At 47.9% G+C, this 18,706-nt stretch overlaps 1 protein-coding gene across 8 annotated transcripts in view; it reads left to right on the forward strand.

The window, feature by feature from the left end:
- Window positions 1–11,496: 11,496 nt before the first annotated feature.
- The window catches only part of ARID1B (AT-rich interaction domain 1B), a 441,225-nt gene continuing 434,015 nt past the window's right edge, over window positions 11,497–18,706 (forward strand). For 3 of the 8 annotated variants that reach the window (XM_055267976.2, XM_055267989.2, XM_063632612.1), the window contains exon 1: window positions 15,522–17,153. In XM_055267976.2, coding sequence (XP_055123951.2) covers window positions 15,558–17,153 — 1,596 coding nt within the window. In that variant the 5' untranslated portion in view covers window positions 15,522–15,557. Of the gene's footprint in view, window positions 17,154–18,706 lie in introns of all 8 variants that reach the window. The other 5 variants (XM_055267947.2, XM_055267966.2, XM_055267956.2 and 2 more) reach the window with 4 other exon arrangements.

The following is an 18,706-nucleotide window of genomic DNA, read 5'->3' on the forward strand; positions in this document are numbered from 1 at the left end:
TCACCGGGGACCTATAGACTGAGGCCGCAGGGCTTCCCCGGAATGGGAACCAGCTTGAGACTCCTCCAATCTGAGAGTCTCCCTTTACTGGTTGTATAACCTGATACAAATTCTTTTTTTTTTTTTTTTGGCAGGGGAGGGGGATGGAGTTTCACTCTTGTCGCCCAGGCTGGAGTACAGTGGCATGATCTCAGCTCACCACAACCTCCGCCTCCCAGGTTCAAGTGATTCTCCTGCCTCAGCCTCCTGAGTAGCTGGATTACAGGTGCCCGCCACCACACCCGGCTAATTTTTTGTATTTTTTTTGGTAGAGAAGGGGTTTCACCACATTGCGCAGGCTGATCTCGAACTCCTGACCTCAGTTGATCCGCCTGCCTCGGCCTCCCGAAGTGCTGGGATTACAGGCATGAGCCACCGCACCTGGCAACCTGATACAAATTCTTTTACTTCACATTTTCCAGTATCCTTACCTGTAAAACAGAGATATTATCTACCTCATAGGATCCTTAGGAAGATCATATGAGGTCACGAATGCAGAGCCCATGGCACTGTGCCCTGTCACACCGCAAGCCCTCGAGTAATGTGAACTGTCAATGCAAGCAGTAGGCGTCAGGGCGTGTTCAATAAGCAGGGAGCTGATATTTGGCAATCCAGGCAGGCTGGCAGCATCATATACAGTTTTCAGCAGGTAACAAGATGACAGCAATGAACCAAGAGTTGAAGGACCAGATCCCAGTCCCAACGGAGGTGGAAGGATAAAATAGACATTGTGGCAAAAGCAAAGAAGAGCCCCAGGCTCAGGAGAATAGAGTAGGCAGGATTCAGTGGCTGGGGCTCAATCCTAAGAAACAAGACGAGGATGTGGTTAGCAAAACTGTTGGACAAAGTGAAGACTGGGCCTTGGCTGCAGGTACAGCACAGAACTGGAGGAGCAGTAGCAAAGGAGAACGGGTGTCCACTCTCAAAGCATCTAGACATAGCTTTGGAAATTCACTGCATGTCACCCTACTGAAGCCCCGTTAGCTGACTATTGGTCCTGGAGCCAGCGTAGGGGAACTTGCTGGAGATGATAAATAAAATGTTTTTAGATTTATTTATTTATTTATTATAAAAGAAATTAAATCAGATCCTGACCAAATAATGTAATGCCAAGATGCATATAACATATAGCATCTTACACTTGAGTTAACAAAGTTAGAAATTAAACCAAAGTATCTAGAAAATACATCACAACTCAGCTATAAATAGCCTATTTTTAGACCCATCATGCTAATAACTTTATTTCTCTGTAGTGCAAGGAAATATCTAATGTCTATATCTACTAATTGTAATAGTCTGAGCTCTTTGGCAGTATAGAGAAAAAGCATTTTCGACAGGGGTTTTAGTTATTTTTTTAAAAAAAATCCCAAGGCTGGGCATGGTGGCTCATGCCTGTAATCCCAGTAATTTGGGAGGCCAAGGCAGGCGGACCACCTGAGGCCAGGAGTTCGAGACCAGCCTGGCCAACATGGTGAGATCCTGTCTTTACTAAAAATGCAAAAATTATCTGGGTGCAGTGGCGTGTGCCTGTAGTCCCAGCTACTCGAGAGGCTGAGGCAGCAGAATCTCTTGAACCCGGGAGGTGGAGGTTACAGTGAGCTGAAACTGAGCCACTACACTCCAGCCTGGGTGACACAGCTAGACTCTGTCTCAAAAAATAAAATAAAATAAAATAAAAATAAAAATAAATCCCAAGTCTGTAGGGTGGCCACACAGCCTTTTTGCATGCCATTTAAAAATTATATATGTGCTCTGCATTGCACAACTTTTATTTCCCCCATGTTGTCTAGAAATTTTCCCCATGTTGATAGCTGGAAATCATTAAAGCAATCCATGATGGCTGTTTCTAGTTCTTTGACTCTTGCTACGTGGAGCAGAGAACTTTTCTTCTATAACGTCCCAGGGCAAAATTCCACATTTCAGAAGTATGGGCTCCTGGGGAGGCCCTGTGGGCTTGGGGTACCCTAACTACGAGAGCGGAGTACTGGCATAGGAGGGTGGTCGCCTCACGTTCTCCCTCCTGCACAGACCACCCTGCAGTATGTTCAGACGAGCAGAGTGACTGGCATGTGTCTTGAAAAAACATGGCTCCAGCAAGTGATTTTCTGAAGTCATTGCCCACGTTGGAACACAAGGATTCTGCTCAATTTCCCTAGAATAATGGATTGATCAGCCGGGCTCGGTGGCTCACACCTGTAATCCCAGGTCTTTGGGAGGCCAAGGCGGGAGGATCACTTGAGGTCAGGAGTTTAAGACCAGCCTGGCCAACATGGTGAAACCCCGGCTCTACTAAAAATACAAAAATTAGCCAGATGTGGTGGCACATGCCTGTAATCCCAGCTACTTAGGAGGCTGAGGCAGGAGAATCACTTGAATCTGAGAAGTGGAGTTTGCAGTGAGCCAAGATGGTGCCAATGCACTCCAGCCTGGGTGACAGAGAGAGACTCCATCTCAAAAACAAAAAAACAAAGAAAGAAAGAAAGCAAACAGAAGAGAAGATTGATTGCTAAGGACATATCCTCATGCATAGGGGCCTTGTACCTGCTCAGGAAGTGTCGGGAAAGCTCAAATATATCAGTCACACTGGTCCCCTGCTTGGAGGAGCAGGCATTGCCCCGGTATTGCTCTAACTGGCTTCAGAGGTCATTAGTTCAGTGGAGGACCAGGTCCTAGGTTAGGCCTTGGATATGCAAAAATGTGGGGGTGCCCTTCTGGAGCACCCTTTTTGGGGCTGGGACATGAACACTCACAAATATTTACACCATAATACAATAAAGGCTAAGATCATGATGCCCACAAGCTGGTTTCATAGCTCTGAGGTGACTATTCCACAGGGCGTGTGGGAACTGTGATCAAGGAGCGCTTCACAAAGGCCGGTGACATTTGGGCCGAGTTTGGAAAGATGGCAGCTTCTTACCAAGCAATGGGAAAGAACGCAGGAGGTAGCAAACGTAAAGGCAGAGAGGTGTGAGCGAGCCCGGTGGGGCAGGGGTTAGCAGTGGAATTCATCAAGGACCACTTCTCAGAGAGGGCTAGTAGTGAGCCTGACTTGGGAGCAGTGGCTGGACATTTGGAGGAATGACACAAACCAAGGCACAGAGAGAGGAACCAGCAACAGTGGGTGAGGGCGGAGAGGCCAGGGCCATCCTGAGGGGCACCATGGTGGACTGGAGGGCCACAGGGCAGTGGGGCCCGAAAGAAAAGGAGCAGATAGGGGCTGCCTCAGGATTGGAAGGCTGTGGCTAGGAGGACAAGAAGTTGGTGAAGGAAACAGAAAGTGTGGAAGAAGCTAGAATGGTCTCAGGGAAATCAGGGAAGGGGAAAAATAATTTTGAGACTCACACAGTCACCAGTGGCCACTAACTGGTCCATTCGCCACAGGAAACTGAAGTCTGTCAGCAGGTGCCTCTTTCAGGTGGAGGACCGCCATCTGCCCTTGAGACTTCCATCCCACCCACACCCCTGAGTCCTCTGGCACATATCTGGCACTTAGAAGGGCTTATATCATGTAAACAGACCTCCTATCTCAGCTCCAATCAGCAGGAGTAGAATTAGTCACAAAACACCACGCTCCAGATATCAATACATATTTCCAAAAGATGGAAGCAGGGGAAAGCCAAGAAAAGACAAGAGGGTTTTTCTAGAAGAAAGAAGGTCATGAGAAATCAGAGATGGAAATTTTCCAAGAACCAGATGAGGCTAGAAATTAGAATGTGGCAGGGGTTATGGAATAAAATGGAGTCAGTGGGGCCAATTGTTTAAGGAATTTCTCTCTGGAAAATCAGCAAGAAAGGATACTAATTGGAAAGGCTAAGAGGGTCTTACTCATCTTCTACAGTTTTGTTTGTTTGTTTCTGAGACAGCGTCTCTTGCTCTGTTGCCCAGGCTGGCGCATAGTGGCATGATCATGGCTCACTGCAACCTCAACCTCCCAGGCTCAAGCAATCCTCCCAGCTCAGCCTCTCAAACAGCTGGGACTGCAGGAGTGCACCACCACACCTGGCTAATTTTATTTGTTATTTTTTTGTAGAGACTGGGTCTCATTTTTTTGCCCAGGCTGGCCTAGAACTCCTGGCCTCAAGTCACCCTCCCACCTAGGCCTCCCAAAGTGTTGGGATTACAAGTATGAGCCATTGCAACCATCCATCTTCTACAGTTGTAACTTCAAGCCTAAAATTGCTATGACTTCCATGAATTATCTCACATTAGTAAGAGGATCTAGCCTGGCTAATGATACATGTATCAAATGATAAATTATAGTTTGTAACATTGTTTTTTTCCTAGACCCAGTGATGTCTTTAGTAACTATGTCTGGCTGTCTCTCTGGCTCTCTCTCTGTCATTCTACCTCTCTCATCCCTCCCTCTTCTTCCCCACTTTCGTTCCCTTCCAGTTTCTTCCTTCCTTGTCCTCTTCGCCACAGCACTGTGGGCGACGTGGACTGTCATCTCTGTGCACGCACCAATCCTTGTCATTGTAGCCAAAGGGACCCACGTGGCCCCACATGGTAGGTGCAGGTTCCAGAGGCTTATAGCCAGCAGCTTCCTTTACTTCCCTCTTCCCTCCTGCCTTGGTACCAGCCTCCTTTTGTAGCGGTAGAGGATGTATAGTGCTTCGTCATCACCTCTAAAGTAAGAATGTTCTACATCATCCCCTGTCCTATGTAGCCACAGAATCATGGAATTAACTTGGGCTTGCCTGGAAAAGAGCCCCCCGCCTCTACTGCATGACCCCCCTTCTCAGTACCCACCTCCATCTACCAAGAGTCTATCACGCCATGGTCAGCGGTGGTAAACCCTGGGATTCCAGCTTTGAGGGAATGGGTTGAGGATCCGTGAGACTGAACTGTTCAGATGGAAAGAAAAACTTTTCCAATATTTAGGTATGTTCTCCTTTTCATACCTTCGGCTCATTAATATCTAGGGCTGGGTCTGAGGGGATATTGTGCAGGAAATAGACTTCGTCCCCACAATTCAGCCTCCCATTCACTGACGTCCCTCCTCCTGCTTCAGTTCACCTTCTCTCTGGCACCCACATCCTCTTTCTCGTCTCCTCTCCTTCTTCATCAAAGCAGGCTTTCAGAAACAGATCCAAAATATGTTCATAAGAAGGTGTAAATAACTGATACAAGTTTAAGGTATTACTCGTTAGAAGCAAATTTGTATTTTGACAAGGCTCAAAGCCTTTGCAGAAAAGAATAAATCCATAAATCTTTAATGGAGAAAGTTTAATTACATAGCAGGAGAAATGCTTGGGGTTGAGTGGAGTATACCTGGTTTTCCTGAAAGCATGCAACACACATCTATTCTACTTAGACATTAACACACACACACACACACACACACACACACATTCTCAAACCTCCTTACCTGTCTAATTCCAGGCAATATGTTAAGTACTTACATATACTTTCTCATTTAATTCTTACCCCCAGAAATTGTACGAAGTAGATATTTAGTGTCTCACATACATCCTGGTACACAGGAAGGTCAGCACATTGCCCAAACTTGCACGACCTGTAAACATGGAGCTGGGATGCGAATATACCTTCTTTCCACAGATCACGAAGCCCCCGGCAGGAATACTCCATCCATGTGGTGAGGAGTAGTTTTCCTGTTTGCCTCCTGGGTTGCTATGTTAAGGAACATATAGAGCTTTAAGTACCTTTTCTCGTAAGTCATCTTTAAAAGCCCCTTAATCATCTTTGTTTTTCTCTGAACTCCCCAGAGTCTGTGTGTGTCATCCTCATAATGATTTGCTTGAAATGAAACACAGTGGCCTGGTCTATTTTCACTTTTCAGCCTATGCAGGATATAAAAATAAACAGCATATGGTGAAAAGTTAATGAGATTTAAAAAAATAAGTTCACTTAAAATAATCCATGGGGTTTTCTACATGTGTTCTTGGTCTGGTTTCAAAAACCACAGGAGTTTTACTATGCTTTAGAAAAGGGTAAATATTTTGCATTGTTTCTGTTGGGGTCAATGGGAAACCAATCTTGAAGAATCAGCACTAATAATCACGTTGTTTGTAAACAACTGCCATGCTAGACTAGTACAGACCAAGCCTTACTGTGATGTGCCCAAGCCTTAAAACATGTACATAGCAACTCTGCAATGCTCTCTACAGTTGCGAATCTCATGCCGACACAATAGTCCTTTAGCTAACGAGAATGAGGACATCTACCTGGAGGAAGATGGTAAGTCAGACAGAGTTCCTTTCTTAGAGCAGTAGCCCTCTGAACACAGCTGGAAACATATGTTACCTTAATAGGTAGAAACCACCTTTTAAGAAAAATGCTCTGTGCCTTATTTTTCTATTTTTTTTGGGGGGGGGGACGCGCAGGGGGACAGGGTCTTGCTCTGTCACACAGGCTGGAGTGCAGTGGTACAAACATGGTTCACTGCAGCCTCAGACCTCCCGGGCTTAAGTGATCCTTCCACCTCAGCCACCCAAGTAGCTGGGACTACAGGTGCATGCCACCATGCCCAGCTTTTTTTATTTTTTGTAGAGATCGGGTCTTACTATGTTGGCCAGGCTGGTCTTGAACTCCTGAGCTCAATCCTCCTGCCTGGGCCTCTCAAAGTGCTAGAATTACAGGTGTAAGCCAACAGGAGGAATCCTGTATTTATTTATTTTATTGAGACAGGGTCTCACTCTGTTGCCAAGGCTTGTGTGCAGCGGTGTGATCACTGCTCACCGCAGCCTCCAACCTCCCAGGCTCAAGCGATCCTCCCACCTCAACCTCCTGAGTAGCTGGAACCACAGGCACATACCATCATGCTTAGCTGATTTTTGTATTTTTTGGTAGAGATGGGGTTTCACCATGTTGTCCAGGCTGGTCTCAAGCTCCTGGGCTCAAGCAACCCACCCACCTCAGCTGCCCAAAGTGCTGGGATTACAGGGCATGAGCCACTGTGTCCAGCCTGTCTTTATTTTAAATGACCAGCATAGTCATTGCTCCTTTAGCTACATCAGTTCTCTGCACTGAAAGAAACAATTAATTTGAAAATGCATGTAATAATTTTATTTGCATGTTTGGATTCAGCCATAAAATTATGTTGACAACTGAGTGCCCACTGTGGGTTCAGGAGTGTTCTGCGTGTGGTAGACAATATAACAGAAATTGAAGACAGGGACTTTGTCTTTGCAAAATTGATCATCCAGCTAGAGAGATGAAAAGTACCTTAATAAAGTACAGTTATCAAACACTTCCGGCGTGCCAGGTGCTGTGCTCAGAGCTTTGAAGGCATTATTTCACGGAATCCTCAGAAGCCTGGGGAAGTAAGTACTACTGCGATCTGTGTGTTATACAGGAGTAAACCAAGGTTTGGGACGTTTACAAACTCTTCAAAGGCTTGTTGTGAGGATTATGTGAGAAACCATAATGCATTATATCAGTTGGGTTTATATGTGATTTTCTACTAAAAAAAGAAAGAAAAAGTGGGGGGGAGAAACAAAGCAAAAAATACCAGTAGCTTAAACAAGACGGGAGTTTATTCTTATTTCTCCCACATGAAGTCAGGAGGTAGACAGTAGCTGAGCTGTCCTGAAGCTCCGCTTGAGCGTGTGGACGTACTGACTTCCAAGGGAATCTGCAAAATGTAGATGTTTTTAAACAGGTGGTGCCCAGCTAAAAATTGGGGCTTCTGTAACTAAAGGTGGGAAGAACAGATATTGGGTTAGGTAGCTTGCTTCTCTGCCATATGTATGCAAAGTGCCACACACGGGATAAACATACAAAATGGTATGTAATAACAGTTATAAAGCTCAATGCAGCCTAGAGGTGGTTTGGTTCATTGATTAAATACAACTCTTTGTGTCTGAGGTTTTCTGTTTTTTAGGCTTGCGCACTAACCCTAAATAGGTAAGTGAATGAGAACAAGGGAGGGGTGCACCGCAGGCTGGGGGCATCCCCATCCCCGCTCGGGCCAGCTTCTCCTTTACCTTTTCCAGAGATTCAAGGTGGTTTGCCCTAAGGTTTCACACCTGTGTGAAGGTGGCAGGAAGCAGCCAAGTCATGATGCAAAACAAGGATGCTGCCCAGGCCTGGGCACTTCAGCTTCTGCTTGCCTCTCCTGCTCCCTCTCAGCACCTGTGAATGACAGCTCAGGTCTCTGGCAAGTGGGAAAAACCGAGGACATGCCAGTCGCATTGGACAAGACATCCTCTGTATCAGTGACAACAAGCAAGATGCCCCTGGTGCTGTGCAAGCAGGTGGCCCTGAGAAGGGGTTGGTTGTAACTCATGGTTAGGTGTCTTGAATTTGGTCCATTTACTTTGAAAGGTTTTCCATGGATCATCTCAATCTCACAAATTCCTAGATAAGAGAGAAGATGCTCAGGCTACAGAATGTTCCCACTGTGTGGAGTTGAGGGTTGTCCTCCGCCTCTTAAACCTTGAAGCTTGCTTTTTCTTTTTTGAGACAAGTTCTCACTCTGAGGCCCAGGCTGGAGTGCAGTGGTCTGATCACAGCTCACTGCAGCCTCGATTTCCTAGGCTCAGGTGATTCTCCCACCTAGCCTCCCAAGTAGCTAGGACTATAGGCACATGTGACTGTACCTAGCTATTTTTTTTTTTTTTAATAGAGATGAGATTTCACCATGTTGGCCAGGCTGGTCTCGAACTCTTGGGCTCAAGCTAACCGCCTGCCTTGGCCTCCCAAAGTTCTGGGATTATAGGCATGAGCCACCATGCCCAGCCTGAAGCTTTCTTTAGATCTAAGTTTCTATCGTGAGCAGGGTTGGCTTATCAGAGCAGGGGTGGGAGAACAAGCTGGGTAGGACTGATGGGTAGGGTGGAATGGTCTGGACGGCAGGGATAAAAGCTGGAATTTCCAGTTGCTTCATATATTGGTTTGGGCAGGAAGGGGTGGAGAGGAAAAAGAGGAAAGAGAAGGCCTTGGCCCTGCCATCCTCTCACCTCCTTATCTAATCTACGACCTCATTCTTCAGTGTTACCTCCTCACTGTCTCTCTCATGGAGGCCACTGGTAGCATACATGGAGCTTTGTGTAAGTTAGAAAAAGACACCCCATTCTCCAGTGGACTCTGCTCTGTGCCAGGACTCAATGAGTGGCACGCAAGGCCCTGGCTGAATCGGAGCCCCCACCCACCTCCTTGGCCTTGAGCAGTGAGCAACCTGCACATTCTGAAGTAGTGGACTCTGTGGGGTCAGTTCACTTATCTCTATCCCCATACAACTCCACCATCTCTCTTTTCTCACTTGGGCTATGTGCAATCATCACAGATAATTAGGAGAGCCACTTACAAAGACGCCTACATTTAGACGTTGTTGTTGTTGCCAGGTACAGTTATATATTTAGTCCTAGAGATACAACTAGATTAAAAGATGTTCATCATGTTTTTTGCTTGTTAGGTTGGGATCTATTATCAGCTCACACTGCCCTATGAATTAAAAAGTAAATAAATCTTAAGATTTATTCCGCAAAAGGCGTATTTGTGTGGCATTGTATTCTTGGGTCTGTACATTAGGAATTTAAAAATGTAAACATTAACATAAACATTTGTATGATCCTCTTTTATGGTTTTTAAAAATATCATAATATCCTCAGAGCCTCAATAAATGAGAGTGGCCAGGCCTCCCTGGTCCCAGAGGTCTGAGCCCTGACTCCTGGGACCTGCCCCCCGATTCTAGCTCTGGCTGCACCTCCAACGTGCTGTCTTCCTAGCAGTGGTTTCTTGCTATAACCCAGATCTGATGTCAGCCCCCTGCTTAAATGCCCTGGTTACTTCCCATTGCTTTTGGGTCACAAGCCCTGATTTAATTGGGCCTGGGACAAGCATGGTGGTCCCGGTCTCCCAGCATGCCTGCCCTCACCCTGCTCTCCAGTCCCACTTGCCTCCTGCCGTCTGCGGCACTCTTTCCCTTCTTTATCTAATGTTTTCTCCTCTTTCTTTAGTGGTCAGCCCAAGTCACATTTCCTCAGGGAAGCTGTCCCTCAGCCCCCAGTCTGCATCAGGCTCCCTGGCTATTTCCCTCATAGAACCCTGTACCTTTCCTTCAGAACCCATTGCTTTGTAACTCTCCATTAGTGATCATTCAATGAATGATCTGGTACATTCAATGTGGTCAAGTATTATTAGTTTTTATTGTTCACTACAGTGCCCACAGAACCTAGCACAGGGCTAGGGCAGAGTAGGTGATAGACAGTTCCCTGTCAAATGAATAATCGGGGTTGAGGCAAGGAGTCCTCTTCCCAGATGCTCCTTGTGGGTTATGCTTTGGTAAGGAAACCTTTTGGCATGTCCGGTCCTTGAGAAAGAGGGTCACCTATACTACACAGAGTACAGCTTGACACAGGTGTCACCTGAGGGCCCAAGAAGATGCCAGGGAGAGCTCACTGAAATTTAAGTCTTAGAGTTACATGTTGCAATGTAACTTCAAGTTAGAGAGAGAAAAAAATTCTTTATATTTAACTTGGGCATTTTTAGGGGAATGGGTTAATAAGCAGATTCCTCAATGAAATTGTCATTTTGTGTACAAAAAGCATATAACCAAGTCCTTTGGCCCTGACCAAGACAATTAGATGACTGTCGTAAACCCTTAAAGGTGCTCGCTGACTCGCATAATGAATTAGAAACCAAGTCATCAGGTATAAGCAAGGTGAACTAAAAACAAGGAATGCGCTCCATTAATGCATGAGTTATTGTTATTTGGGACTTACTGTTTTTGAAACATAGTCGTATTTTCCAAGTTTACCTGTACTATAAAGCAATTAATCATATCTGTGAGAGACCTAGAAGGCCTTCAGGTAAGTTGCTGAAACTTTTCCAGAAAACTGAGGTGATTCAACTGCCAAGTGACTTCTTTGTATACCTGATTATATATGCTTACTACCTAAATATTTATTTTGAGGAACTAGAGAGGAGTTACCTATTCAGGACCTTTAGCCAGCCAGGCAGCATGTTATCACTAAGAACGGCCACATAGATGACTACATGATGTGATGTAGAATACTGAAAAACACTGGTAGGTGCTCAGTAAGTGATTCTCACTAATGGCAAAATGATTGAGGACAGTACTGGAAATAAAAGAAGCCATTGAACACACATTTGTCTAAAAGTTACAAGAAATTTATAAATGAGGCTGTAATAAAGTCATTCAAAAGCGGACAGTCCAGGATAAAATAAAAAGTACAATGTATTAAAATGTAGTAAGGTGTTTCTTAATGTATTTCACTGGTGTTACTATGTTTCTAAGGACGTTGGAGAGAAACTGTAGTAGCCTGATGTTAAACTTAAGGTTCTGGAAGTCCACACTCCACAGTGGTAGGTTCCAGGTGTCAAGTCAGACCTGTGTCAGAGAGAGGATTAGGGTCAGGTGCCCGCTAATGGCAGCCAGCAAGGCTCCGCTGCAGGAAAATGCCGTGGGATGGGGAAGGTCTGAGCTTGCTTCTTTACTGGCCAAATCCCATGTGACATTGAAGGGCAGACCTTAGTAGGTATGAGTGATGGTTAATTGTTTATCTCCCCTATGAAGGACAGGACCAAGGTAATTATCTTTCATTTTCAAGGCACGGCACAAGGTAGACTCTAAGTAAATTTGTTGAATGACTACATGCAGTGTATCTCCATCCAGGTTTATTATCCCCACAATAATTTTCTTAGCAAGTTTATTAGTGCTACCGTCTGCCATAGTTCCCAAATTTAAACTATTTTTTTGCCTTTTTTTTCAAATCCTACCTAATTGATTTGCATAGTTGTTTCAAATCAAATGCTACATCCCATATCTTGCAGTGACGCAGTTATTCACTGCTAACGTCTAAATCGGAGAAGTGAAAAGGACAATTGTTTCGTGCTTTCTTAAGTCCCTGACCAAGATCAGTAGGGAAATCCCATTAGCTCTATTCATCGCATTTCTCATAAATCTAAAAGGAAAGCAAGTATCCAAAGCTTTACTCTTTAATAGTTCTTATTTGTAAAACCTTGACAGGGCTTTATTCTAAATTGCTTCCAAATTACATAAAGAATAGTTAGAAATATGATGGGCAGTGAATCGTGATAGTTTCAGTCATCGAATAAATAAGAAGAACAGTAAAAGGGGACTAATCTGAAAGCAAACAGAGTATGATGGGCTTCGATGAGGCAAAAAGAACAGAACTGTGGAATTCTTAAACTACCATCTGGCTCAATCCCCTTTAAGTGGCCAAGTTGAAGAGCCTTTTATTCAGTGCCCTAAAACTTATTCAAAAGGCGCAGTATTTGAATATTAATATTTCCATACAGTAAAAAAAAAAGTCTTTTGTAACCAAAAAGGAATGTTTAACAAAATAATGGGTAATCCTTTGGCTAAACATGAAGGCGTGGGGAGCACCCTGTGGGTGGGAGGTCGGCTGGGACCCAGGGTGGCTGCGGGCAGCCTCCGGGCCTTCCCCTCATGGCTTCTTTGTGGTTAGGGTAACTTATTAAAGTTGTCATTGTGGTTTGAAATTTAGGCAAGAGGTGTAAAATTAAGGAATTAATTAGGAAAAATGAGCGCAGTGATTTCTAGTACCTTATTTCATCAAAAAGAAACAATAACGTAGAATTGCCATATGAGATAGTTGAAGCAAGGAACACAGTGGAAATTCAAACCTGTGCTTGAAATTGTGCTTTTGTGTAATGGGAACCTATTTCATCACTTTGTAACAGACCCCTAACAATTGGTGTTTTGTTTATTAAGCCCTGGATGTTTAAATGAAACTAAACAGGCTTTTATTTTGTTTTCCTGAGGTGTGTCTGAAAAGTTGAACAAATTCGAGTGCACTTCTTATCTTCAGCAAAGATGCTTTAGAAAGGGATTTTAGCATTCTCCGTGGTTTAAAAGACAAAACCAAGTCCTGCCGGCTTTGTGTTGTGCTTCTCCTACAGGCTGCAGTGCCTTCTGTCTGCTTTAGGGTGTGGCATCTGCCATTGGGGAGGAAAAACTGGCATGTGTCGCCTTTTATAGCAGACTGATTTCATTGTGCTGGGGGCCTCTATTTTATAGCCTCTTAGGTCCAATCTTCTAGTTGACTTGCTGAAGCAAATGGAATTAAAAGAGATTTTGACTTCTCTACTAATTTTTTTTTTTTTAGTTTCATGATTTTCCAATATGAAAAAATATTTTAAGGAAAAGGGCCATAGCTGAACTTGGTGACTCATTTTCCCTTTTAGAATTAGTTGTGAAAATAAGCTGCAACATATGGCCACACTTGTATGAACTGACTTTGATATATTGTATCAATTTGAAAAAATGCACTTTTATGATGATGTGTACATACTTAGACTATAAATGTCTAAAAGCATAAATGTGTAATTGATTTTAGAATATATATATATACACACAAAACAGACATATATTTGTATTTGCATATGAAAAACTAAAAATTCAACTTCTGTGGTGTAATGCATATAATTAGTATGTATTTGAATATATAAAGGGAGAAAATCCAGGAAAAAATGTCAAAAAGGCACACTAACAAAGATGTAGTATTCTCTTGGCAAAAACTGATGAATGATTTGGCACGAATTCATCTTATGGTTCTGTTATTCTCTCTAACACACGATGATATACCCCGCTTTCCAGTTGTTTGCGTAGAATTGCAATTTGTTGTTTCTACACTCTATAATGACCCTTGGGTGTGCACCTGATTCCCTCCCCCCATCCCAATTAGTCACCAGTTTTCCCGTCAATCCTTTTCTATTTAGTCATGTAACATATTTACACTTGGTCAAACAAATAACCACTGCTGCAGTGGAAATGAACTAAAATAGTTTTTATGGAAAGCTGAAGAATAAAATAATTTTGGAAACTATACTCTACCAAAACTGTAAGTATTGTTTCTGCCAGGTTTTAAATGCTTTCGCTCAATGAAAACTGAGTCCACACTAGTACAAGTGGGTCATTGCCTAAGGTTAAGAAGTTTTGCTTTTTAAAATGTTACTACGTGACAACGCAAATATTGAAAACATTAATAACAATGCAAATATTAAAAACATTATAAAATGTTAATAGACACCAATTTTTAAGAGAAGAAAGTATGGAACATTTCTACTTTAGGACTAGAGTTGGCTGTTTTATATTATTATTGATGTTATATTTATTAAATATAATGTCTATAATATTTTAGTTTCGTTCCACATCTCTTTGAATGTATATCGAGAGGGTTAACTGTGCACATGAAGCTCTGAAACATGATGAAAGGTGTCATACAGATTTATGAAGATACGAGCTAACCCATAGCTGTCGCTGTTCTGGCACCAAGAGTTAAATTTTCATGTGAAAGTTGGCGCAGAAAACACCACTGTACATACTCGAGAGAGGACATCCAAGTGCATGTAAGAAAAATGCTCCTTTGGGAATACTTGGACATATTCCTTTGGGAATACATTGACAAACCTACATACGTGTTTAAGGTGCCTTCAAAAAGAGTTATGTAAACATTCTCTCTGGGGCAGGTGCAGTCAGTCGTAAGCATTTATTGAGTACCTACTGGGTACAGGCCATAGCTCTGACTGGGGCTAACCTTCATTTCAAATCTTTCCTAACTTTGCAGTTGGAAGAAGTTGTGGGAATTACGCCGATGGCCCGAAATCAAGGCAGAGGCGAACGTTCTGAAAATTACATAACTCCTGGGAGAGACCGTGCCTTTGCAGATTGCCTAAATATTTTCTTTCTCCGTCAGCTCCTTGTAACCTCTGAGGCCAATAGACAACTTTGTTTCCCAGCCCTTCTCCCTCTTTTGTCTGCTAGTCAGACTCGTTTTCCACCTTTGTATCGTTCCTTTTAGACGTGAAAACAAACACGCGAACGCCCGGTTGGCAAGGAGACAGCGGCCCGAGGGGAAAGTGCAGGTTCCGGCCGCCCCACGCCGCCGCGCTCCGAGCGGCCGCGGAGCCGCCCCGGCCCCGGCCCCAGCCCCAGCCTTAGCACCAGCCCGGCTGGGCCCCGCGAGGCTGCGCCGGGGCGGGCGGCGGCGGCCCGGGGACGAGTCCAGTCCGCGTTTTGCGAGTGCGCGGGAGTAATGCGAGCGAAGTGGATAATAGTTGTTCGAGCTCGCCCGCTCCCTCTCAAGCCATGCTGGGCCCGATAGGCTCAGCCAGTCGTGTATTTACCCATATCCGGGTTAGAGAGGAAAAGAGAAAAGTTTCATTTAAACCTGAACTAAAAACTTTCACCATGAAAGCACACAGCGGGAGCAGGCCCAGAGCGTAAGGCGTGCCCGGCCCGGCACTCCGGCGGGGCCTGCGGAGGGGGAGGGGGTCGCGGCTTCCCGGCGGGCCGCGTGGATGCGCACAGGAGGGGCCGCGGCCTGAAAAGTGGGGGTTATTGTCTCCCCCCGTCCCCCGCCCGGCCTCGCCACGCCGCGGCGATCATGGCCGCGCGGGCAGCAGCAGCGGCGGCGGCGGCGGCGGCGCGGGCGCGGGCAGGCAGCGGCGAACGGCGGGCGCCCCCCGGGCCGCGGCCGGCGCCCGGAGCCCGGGACCTGGAGGCGGGGGCGCGCGGCGCGGCGGCGGCGGCGGCGGCACCGGGACCCATGCTGGGGGGCGGCGGCGACGGCGGCGGCGGCCTGAACAGTGTACACCACCACCCCCTGCTCCCCCGTCACGAACTCAACATGGCCCATAACGCGGGCGCCGCGGTCGCCGCCGCCGCCGGCACCCACAGCGCCAAGAGCGGCGGCTCCGAGGCGGCTCTCAAGGAGGGTGGAAGCGCCGCCGCGCTGTCCTCCTCCTCCTCCTCCGCGGCGGCAGCGGCGGCGTCCTCTTCCTCCTCGTCGGGCCCGGGCTCGGCCATGGAGACGGGGCTGCTCCCCAACCACAAACTGAAAACCGTTGGCGAAGCCCCCGCCGCGCCGCCCCACCAGCAGCACCACCACCACCACCATGCCCACCACCACCACCACCATGCCCACCACCTCCACCACCACCACGCACTACAGCAGCAGCTAAACCAGTTCCAGCAGCAGCAGCAGCAGCAGCAGCAACAGCAGCAGCAGCAGCAGCAGCAACATCCCATTTCCAACAACAACAGCTTGGGCGGCGCGGGCGGCGGCGCGCCTCAGCCCGGCCCCGACATGGAGCAGCCGCAACATGGAGGCGCCAAGGACAGTGCCGCGGGCGGCCAGGCCGACCCCCCGGGCCCGCCGCTGCTGAGCAAGCCGGGCGACGAGGACGACGCGCCGCCCAAGATGGGGGAGCCGGCGGGCGGCCGCTACGAGCACCCGGGCCTCGGCGCCCTGGGCGCGCAGCAGCCGCCGGTCGCCGTGCCCGGGGGCGGCGGCGGCCCGGCGGCCGTCCCGGAGTTTAATAATTACTATGGCAGCGCTGCCCCTGCGAGCGGCGGCCCCGGCGGCCGCGCTGGGCCTTGCTTTGATCAACATGGCGGACAACAAAGCCCCGGGATGGGGATGATGCACTCCGCCTCTGCCGCCGCCGCCGGGGCCCCCGGCAGCATGGACCCCCTGCAGAACTCCCACGAAGGGTACCCCAACAGCCAGTGCAACCATTATCCGGGCTACAGCCGGCCCGGCGCGGGCGGCGGCGGCGGCGGCGGAGGAGGAGGAGGCAGCGGAGGAGGAGGAGGAGGAGGAGCAGGAGCAGGAGGAGCAGGAGCGGGAGCTGTGGCGGCGGCAGCAGCAGCAGGAGGCGGCGGCGGCGGCTATGGGGGCTCGTCCGCGGGGTACGGGGTGCTGAGCTCCTCCCGGCAGCAGGGCGGCGGCATGATGATGGGCCCCGGGGGCGGCGGGGCCGCGAGCCTCAGCAAGGCGGCCGCCGGCTCGGCGGCGGGGGGCTTCCAGCGCTTCGCCGGGCAGAACCAGCACCCGTCGGGGGCCACCCCGACCCTCAATCAGCTGCTCACCTCGCCCAGCCCCATGATGCGGAGCTACGGCGGCAGCTACCCCGAGTACAGCAGCCCCAGCGCGCCGCCGCCGCCGCCGTCGCAGCCCCAGTCCCAGGCGGCGGCGGCGGGGGCGGCGGCGGGCGGCCAGCAGGCGGCCGCGGGCATGGGCTTGGGCAAGGACATGGGCGCCCAGTACGCCGCTGCCAGCCCGGCCTGGGCGGCCGCGCAACAAAGGAGTCACCCGGCGATGAGCCCCGGCACCCCCGGACCGACCATGGGCAGATCCCAGGTAACCCCCGCGCCGGCCGGGCCTGCTTCCGCCCGGCGGCCTCGCCGCGCCGCGAGCCTGAGTTTCTTTCTTTGCCGCGTACTTTTCCCCGTCTTCTCGCGGGGGCGGCGGGGGCGCGGCGACCAAAGCCATCTTGAGGGGAGGCCGCCTTCCGCCGCGGTCGGGGCGCCCCGGGGGCCGGCGCGCTGTCCAGGCCTGGGAGGGCTTCGCCGGGCCGGGCCGGGTGGCTTCGACCCCGCCGGCCCGCACCCGCGTCGCCCCCTCCCCCAGGCCCGGGAACGCGAGCGAGATCCCGAGGCGCCACCCGCGCGGTCGCCGTTTGGGGCGGCGGGGACCATTCGGGTGCTTTTGTAACAAATAGGCTCTCCCGGCCAGGACGGCCGGGGCGAAGAGCCACCCGATCGGCTCTGGAAGCGCCCACAATGTGCTTTAACGGGGGAAAGAATGAGGAACTTTCTCCCACCTTTAGCCACAGCACGTTCCCTCTTGGCTTCCGAGGTCCAGGCAGGGAAAATAGGTTAGCTTTGTGACAAGCGAGTGGGTTTTTGCTACTTAGGGAGAGCCATTCAGAGACACTCGGTGCGGGCTTCGAGCTCGAACGTTTGCTGGCAGGAATAATAACAAAATTTACAACGACGTGGAGGTGCAATATTCTAAAATACATCGATTCGTTCCTTAGAATAGCCAGGGAAATCCATTATTGGGCTTACGGGCTGCTTGCAGGGAGTCACCTTCAACAGGCAGGCTATGTGAAAGGAGCACGTTCCGGATCAATTGAACTTATTTTGGTCATGGATTAGGCATGCATTTTATTCAGCAAATCCAGTAAGATAGCAGACCAGTGAAAATTGATCTTTTGGGATCGTATTTATTTGGATTTTCTTTATTTTGCTGTCACCCGAGTCCTACAGCGCTGTTAGGAAGTGTCCTGCACTCTTGCTGTTTCTTGCTAGTAGGCTGAGCCTAAAGACTGACTTGATCTCCTTTGCAAGGTTTGGAATTTGAATTGTGGAGGTAAACTGGCTGTAATAGTCTCCAGACAGCTGCCTCTGAGTTGACATCTAATCTGCCATCTGATTGGCTCCCCTCTCACCATTGGGCATTTAGCACTGCTGATGTAAATAGAAGTGCTGAGCAGTACAGTCACAAAAATTCTTGCCACAAATAATAACTGAGCTCTATTACAAGCAGATGTAAGGTTCAGTATTTAAAGCTGAAACTATTATGAATCATAGTTATTAATAAGAGGATCAAATGCAGAAAAACAGTTCGCTAGTGTCCAGTATTGGGCATTTACAAAATTCAGATCTTTGATGATAGTCTTACAATATGCACACTACATATATCATAGACTTTAATTGGAGGCTGAGGATAAGGCCATTGAAAAATAAGTAAACCACGAATTTTACCAATTTTTGGATTTGTAAAGCCTTTATGAAAGTCTCCCCTTTACGAATTCAACTATGGAAAAATTTGAATTCTATCAGCACACGCAGCTTAATAAAACCTTAAAATTTTTTTAATTTCAGGATTTTGATAGGCAGCAATATATT

Source organism: Symphalangus syndactylus, chromosome 2 (assembly GCF_028878055.3).
Source record: "Symphalangus syndactylus isolate Jambi chromosome 2, NHGRI_mSymSyn1-v2.1_pri, whole genome shotgun sequence".
In the NCBI taxonomy this organism is placed as follows: Eukaryota; Metazoa; Chordata; class Mammalia; order Primates; family Hylobatidae; genus Symphalangus; species Symphalangus syndactylus.